General features: G+C 41.0%; 1 protein-coding gene across 1 annotated transcript; it reads left to right on the top strand.

Annotated features, from left to right (window-relative positions):
• Positions 1-1,427: 1,427 nt before the first annotated feature.
• Positions 1,428-4,904, top strand: LOC133648860 (uncharacterized protein K02A2.6-like). The gene has a single exon (XM_062045343.1). The coding sequence runs from the start codon at positions 1,561-1,563 to the stop codon at positions 4,900-4,902; it is 3,342 nt and encodes a 1,113-aa protein (XP_061901327.1). The 5' UTR covers positions 1,428-1,560; the 3' UTR covers positions 4,903-4,904.
• Positions 4,905-7,682: the final 2,778 nt, after the last annotated feature.

The following is a 7,682-nucleotide window of genomic DNA, read 5'->3' as shown; positions in this document are numbered from 1 at the left end:
TTAACTGCAAGTAAAACATGTAGACATATATATTATATTACATAAAAATTAGGGCTGTCAAATGATTACAATATTTAATCGCGATTAATTGCATTTTGTTCATAGTTAACTCAAAATTAATTGCGATAATCACAGATAATTTTTCATCATTAGTCAGTGTACTCTAGACGGATCATGTTTACGTTTTTAATACAATGACTGGAGAATTAGTTTGCTTTAATGAAATGCTTTTAAACACAAAAAGGATATAAACACGCTTTTAAAGAGATTTTTTTTTTTTTAAATACCTGCAGTGCGTTGGTGTCTTGCCAGATTTGGGATTTTGTAAGAATACAGAATTTGTATTTTTGGTTTAGGAGCACTTGCTTGCATTTAGAAGAGAGGGCCTACACTTTCATGTTTAGATAGCAATTTCACACATTAATAACACAAAATGTGGATTGTTACGATCATGCTTTGATAGTCAAAAATGTTAGGTGATATTTTTCTACCTGAAAAAATGTTTCTGATATCTGTACTTAACATGTTGTAAAAGTTAATGGCATTCATATCTATGCATGACAATGTTTTAACCTCCTCTACCTACTTATTAATAACATGTAATATTCAGCCTGTTAAACATTATGTAATTGCGGACTATCAATCAGAACAAGTTATAAAATAATATACCATAGCGATGGTATATTGTACAATGAACTGTAATTACCCGATGTGGGCTGCAGAGGGCAGTGGCAGGCATGCTTGCAGTATTCAACGTAGTCTCAGTGGTAGCGAAGAAGAAAATGAGAATGTTCAAAGACGGTCTTCCTCCTTCATATCGCCGTTGCCATTACAGTACACTTAATTTCAATCCGTCAGAAGACATTTATTTAAGTAGAAATATCACAGGATAACATTTGTGTGTGTGATTGGTATGAGAAAAAGACTTGACATGTTTAACAAAAGTCTCCAATAAAAGTGAATTTACACTTCCTCTCTATGTTTTTTTTTTCTTCTGTTGAGCTTGTATTCAATTTTACTATAGCAGTTCGAGTAACAATTTACATTTCATGTTTTCAATGCACTTAACTGTGATGTTATGTTCCAGGTAATATAAGAACTACACTACCCAGCATGCAACGGGAGTTATGAGCATGCGCGGTAGCCAGAGATGTGGTGGTGTATGTGGCCATGCCGGGAGCTAGAATGTTGTGATGAGCACGCTTTATGAGTAAACGTTTAGAACTCAGCCAACACGCCTCGTCTGGATTATGAACAAAAAGACAGACAACACATGGTGTCAGAAGTGGCCGTGAGCAGCGTCGGACGGAATGTTTGCCACGAGGGAGCCACGAAAGACGAGCGGAAGGAAGATGTCTCCGGTCGCGTGAGTGAAAACGTGCGAAGGACGCCACATTCCTGAGGAGTTTGCTGCGTGTATGAAGACTTTGAGTGGCGGTAAAGTGACACAGAGGACAAGGGACAGATTGAACGAATAGAAGAGGATCTTGTGCCCGAGTTGGAGGAAAGCCAACAACACAAAGAGCTGTGGAGTCCCGGTAACTACCCCAAAGTACAGCCATGGAAAAGCTAAGTCCACCTAGCCCAATGCTACTAAATGCTAATCTTGCCGATAACTGGAAGCGTTTTAAGCAAAGATTTAATATATATTTAGCAGCAAGCGGAGCAGGAGCTGATAATGAAAAGCTGAAAGCTCACATTCTTTTGCATGTTATTGGAGAAGATGCTTTGGACATATATAATAGCTTTCAGCTGGATGAAGCTAATTTGACTCTGGAACAGCTAATGACAAAGTTTGAAGAATACTTTGTGCCTCGTCAAAACGTGACATTTGAGAGGTATAAGTTTTTCACACATGACCAAAAGCAAGGAGTACCTTTTGATCAGTACATGGCAGAGCTTCACACGCTAAGCAAAACATGTGAATTTGACACTCTGAGAGACTCATTAGTGAGAGATAGAATTGTTTGTGGTACAATGGATAATGCACTGAGAGAAAGACTGCTTCGAGAAACTGGGCTTACGTTAGATAAGTGTGTCAGTATGTGTAGAGCAGCTGAGACCACCAGAGCTCAAGCAAAAGAGCTACGGAGAGGTGAAACAACAGTGCATGCCATACATAAAGAACAATGGAAAAATAAAATGTGTACCAAACAAAAGGATCAAAAAGACAAATCCATGGAATTTAAATGTGGTAAATGTGGAGGCAGCCACAAGCCGAAATATTGTCCTGCATATGGAAAAACATGTAACAACTGTGGAAGGAGCAATCACTATGCAAAGTGTTGCAAAGCAGCTTCAAGAAAGAAAGTTCACACAGTTGAAGAAGATGATGATAAGGAGGAGTTTATTGTCAATGTGGTGCAAGCATGCACAATTGAAAAAGAAGAATGGATTGTTCCAATTACAGTGAATCAGACAACAATACCATTCAAGTTAGATACAGGTGCTCACGTAAACCTGCTATCTTTGGAAGATTACAAAACACTGACTGTAAAGAGCAAAATCCATCCAGTAAAAACCAAAGTAAGTGGATACACTGGAGAACGAGTTCCTGTTAAAGGCGGATGTATTGCAACTTTTAAACACAAGGGTCGACAAATGAGAGCACAGCTACTGATCGTGGATATGAGTGTACAACCAATCCTGGGACTCAGTGCATGCACCAAGCTCAATCTTGTCAAAAGAGTGTTTGTGGTGACATCTCAAGAAACTACAAATGCTCAGGACACACTCATGGAAGAGTATAAGGACTGCTTTCAAGGACTTGGATGTCTACCTGGACTACATAAAATATGTGTAGATAAAAATGTGTTTCCTGTTGTGCACCCGTGCAGGAAAGTCCCATTTGCTCTGCGTGAAAAACTGAAAGATGAACTAGCGCGAATGGAAAAGTTGGGAGTCATTAAAAGAATAGATGAGCCAACTGAATGGGTCAGCTCGCTGGTTGTTGTGCAAAAGAAAACAGGTGCCCTAAGAATATGCTTGGATCCAAGAGACCTAAATAAAGCAATCAGAAGAGAGCATTTCAAGTTACCAACCAGGGAAGAGATCATGGCACAATTTGCTGGAGCAAAATGGTTCAGCAAATTAGATGCTTCATCAGGTTTCTGGCAGATGAAGCTTGGCGAGGAGAGTTCAAGACTGTGCACATTTAACACCCCGGAGGGCAGGTACAGGTTTCTTCGTCTACCATACGGCATCTTGTCAGCGCCTGAAGTATATCATAAGACCATTCACATGATTTTTGAGCACATACCCGGAGTTGAGACAATGATGGATGATATCATAGTGTGGGGCTCAACCCGAAAAGAACACGACGAAAGACTGAGACAAGTGCTAGACAAGACAAGGGAGGTGAACCTGAAACTTAACAAAGAAAAATGTGAGTTTGGAGTGAAGTCACTTACCTTTGTGGGAGATGTTGTGAGTGAAGAGGGCGTGAAGCCAGACCCGAGAAAAACTTCAGCAATCAACAACATGGAAAGGCCAACCAACAAAGATGAGGTCAGACGTTTCCTGGGGATGGTCACCTATCTTGCCAAGTTTGTCCCACAACTGTCAACACAGTCAGCACCTCTCAGGAGTCTTCTTGAACAAAAGAATGAATGGATATGGTCCCACGAGCAAGAACAATGTTTTCTGAAACTGAAAGAGACTCTTACACAGGAGCCCGTGTTAAAGTTTTATGACCCCGAGAAGAGCACCAGGATCTCGGCAGATGCATCGCAGTACGGCCTGGGAGCAGTGCTACTGCAGCAACATGAAGAGCAGTGGCTACCTGTCGCCTATGCTTCCAGAGCACTGACAAGTGCAGAGACCAGGTATGCTCAAATTGAAAAAGAACTGTTAGCAAGTTTGTATGCATGTGAGCGTTTCCATCAATATGTATATGGACAGATGTTTCAAGTGGAAACCGATCATAAACCGTTGGTGTCTATCATGAACAAACCGTTGAATGATTGTCCAGTACGAATACAGCGCATGCTAATTCGACTGCAAAAATATGACGTGCACATGATATATACACAAGGAAAATATATGTACACAGCCGACACATTGTCTAGAGCAGTGGACAAGAGAGAACTTGCAGACAGTGATAATAGCACAGAGATACAGGCATATGTAGATATGGTAGTGACATCTTTGCCGGTGACTGCAGACAGAACAGAACAAATACGGAAAGAGACTATTGCTGATGAAACTATGAAAGAACTCAAGAGCACAGTACAGAATGGATGGCCTGACAACAAAAAGGATTGCCCCTTGAAAATACAAGACTACTGGAATTGTAGAGCTGAGCTTACAGTGGTGGATGACATAGTGCTAAAAGGGAGCAAATTTGTTATTCCGTACTCACTGCGCAAACAGATGCTCGAAAAGATACACGAAGGCCACCTCGGTGAAGTCAAGTGTAAAAGGAGGGCTAGAGAAGTAATGTTCTGGCCAAGGATCAATCAGGATATTAGCCAAACAACAGCGTCATGTGGAGTTTGCCGAACTTACAGGCCAAAACAACAAGCGGAGCCACTGATGACTCATCCAGTGCCCCACAGACCTTACTACAAAGTAGGAACGGATCTATTTGACTTTGATGGAAGGAGCTACGTGGTAGTCACAGACTACTTTTCAAACTATCCGGAAATTGGAGCGTTGCAGTCAACAACGAGCAAAGCAGTTGTCAGTTATTTAAAGACTGTTTTTGCCAGACATGGTGTTCCATGCGAACTGTTTTCCGACAATGGTCCCCAGTTTTCTAGCTGTGAGTTTGCTGCCTTTGCCAAGGAATGGGGGTTTCAACACTCCACATCAAGTCCAACTTATCCAAAGTCCAACGGCTTGGCAGAATGCTCTGTAAAAACAGTAAAAAACCTGTTAAAAAAAATCACAGGACAAAGATGACTTTCAGAAAAGCTTACTGATCTACCGTAGTGCACCTCTACAAAATGGACTGTCACCCGCCCAAATGCTGATGGGTAGGCGCATTCGCTCCAACCTACCAGTCAACGAGGATTTGCTGACACCCAAAGGCGCACACAAAATCAGACACACTAAGGAAGTACAAAAAGCGAAGCAAAAACAGCTGCATGATAGAACGGCAAAACACCTGCCTATGCTGAGGCCAGGAGACGTCGTGCGTCTCAGAGACATTTCTACAGGCACCTGGAGACAAAAAGGACAGGTGGAAGAGGAAGTTGCTCCACGTTCGTATAGGATCCAGATGGAAAATGGACCGACTCTGAGAAGGAACCGCACGGATCTTCAACTACAGCTGACTGAAGGCAACATTGCAGCTCAGGAGAAGGCTCAACAGGACTCAGCTGGACCTGCAGAACTTGCTGACACGGAGCCTGACCTTGCTGACCAAGGACTGACAGCAGCGTCCGCGTCACCTGCTGTTGAGAGACTGTCTAACTCTAGACCGAAGAGACATGTTCAGCCACCAAAGAGGCTGATTGAGACTTGTTAAGGATTCTGAGGTCTTGAGAGTTAAAAAAAAAAAAAAAAAAAAAAAAAAAGTGTTGACATAACTGTTTATGTGTCTTTGTTGAAAGAGATGTCTATAAAGAGAAAATTATATGATTGCAAATGTGGTTACAATGCTAAACAAAAAAAAATAACACTTTGTTGAGTTAAACACTATTTCTTTATAGGGGGGAAGATGTGATGTTATGTTCCAGGTAATATAAGAACTACACTACCCAGCATGCAACGGGAGTTATGAGCATGCGCGGTAGCCAGAGATGTGGTGGTGTATGTGGCCATGCCGGGAGCTAGAATGTTGTGATGAGCACGCTTTATGAGTAAACGTTTAGAACTCAGCCAACACGCCTCGTCTGGATTATGAACAAAAAGACAGACAACACATTAACCGTAAAGTAAACACAGACGTGAAAATTGTCTTGTCTTGTCCGGAGAACGACTTGCCATGGCTTTGGACCTGAGACTTCTATAAGGTCCCCCTTTCTTTGTGCAGTTCTGCTGGGCTATTTTCGAGCTTGAGGCTCATCAGTAACTGGACGCCATTACACTTTCCCCCAAGCTACGGAATGGGCCGAGGGTCAAACGTTTTCAAAAATGATCGCCGTTAAAGGAACTTATAGTTAACGTGTTATTATCGCGTTATCTTTCAAAGCCCTAATAAAAATATATTAAAATAATACATTTAACCACACATTAAGAAACATGTATGGAGCATTCTCTTCCTTGTTGAGAAACTAAAAGAGATGACATCACCCCGGGTGTTTTGGATGCACACAGTGATCATTAAAATCAGGTTTAATACAATGATATCACATGAACTAATTATTATTCGTATTTCCCTCGACCCACAAATCCCTTTTAACACTTCCGTGATTCCGCACTTGATGAGGAACAGGAGTGTTTTTTCCATCAGTAAAAAAGTCCTAAAGGAGGATTCGTACAGTAAGTGTGCTAATAACTCCTGACCCTCTTCAATTAATTAAAGTGTCACATATCATTAAGGAGGAAGGAGCTGGTGAAAAGAAAGCAGCTTGTAGTCCCTTTGAAAGCTTCTTCTGATGAGCACCAACAAATGAACAGGTTATTAAATTAGTCTTGTTCTCCACGGGATGCACAATAATGTGAACAATAATTGTCCTGTGCATGTATTGTATTTGTATTTGTGTGTATATATGTAGCGTGTACTGATGTAATGTTCATATCTCTGTAGGGTAAACTTAGAAATACTTCTTTTTTACCACTTTTTGAATAATGATGAGGTTTGTAAAAAGGAAACGTAGATAAATACATGTCCGTGTGTTGCTGACATGCAAATAAACACACAAGGTTGAAAGAAAATGTGTCTGCACACAATAAATGTGTAAGCGAGCTTTTAAACGCATCAATTTGATTTGTGGTACTCACAGAAGGGTGAGATGTCACATTGTGTTAATTAGCATGGATAATTAGTAGCAATGCTGCATTAATTAATTTTCCGATAATTAATAATTAAAAGAGGTTTTAAATGAATTGTTGACTCAATTAATTTAGACAACGTGTGTGTGTGTGTGTGTGTGTGTGTGTGTGTGTGTGTGTGTGTGTGTGTGTGTGTGTGTGTGTGTGTGTGTGTGTGTGTGTGCGGGTGCGGGGGTTCATGCTGAAAGTGCTGATAATTAGATTGAAGTGGGAGGAAGGAAGATGATGTAAAAAAAAAAAAAAATACTGCTCTTGTGCCTGCAGTATTCCCACCAAGTCATGCATAACAATTGATTGGCAATTCAGGATAAAAAGTTTGAAAATGTCTGGTTGGCTGAAAGTGCAAAACACTTTAAAGGCCTACTGAAATGAAATGTTCTTATTTAAACGGGTATAGCAGATCCATTCTATGTGTCATACTTGATCATTTCGCGATATTGCCATATTTTTGCTGAAAGGATTTAGTAGAAAACATCGACGATAAAGTTCGCAACTATTGGTCGCTGATAAAAAAGCCTTGCCTGTACCGGAAGTAGCGTGACATCGCAGGTTGAAAGGCTCCTCACATTTGCACATTGTTTACAATAGCAGCGAGAGCGATTCGAACTGAGAAAGCGACGATTACCCCATTAAATTGAGCGAGGATGAAAGATCCGTGGATGAGGAAAGTGAGTGAAGGATTAGAGTGCAGTGCAGGACGTATCTTTTTTCGCTCTGACCGTAACTTAGGTACAAGGGCTCAT

This window comes from Entelurus aequoreus, linkage group LG04, assembly GCF_033978785.1.
Source record: "Entelurus aequoreus isolate RoL-2023_Sb linkage group LG04, RoL_Eaeq_v1.1, whole genome shotgun sequence".
NCBI lineage: Eukaryota > Metazoa > Chordata > Actinopteri > Syngnathiformes > Syngnathidae > Entelurus > Entelurus aequoreus.
Note: the sequence above shows the minus strand (reverse complement) of the source record. Positions and strands in the feature narration are given on the sequence as shown.

Bases quoted from the DNA above. Each gene is read 5' to 3' on its own strand.
- LOC133648860 (XM_062045343.1), top strand. From the start codon at position 1,561: ATGGAAAAGCTAAGTCCACCTAGCCCAATGCTACTAAATGCTAATCTT.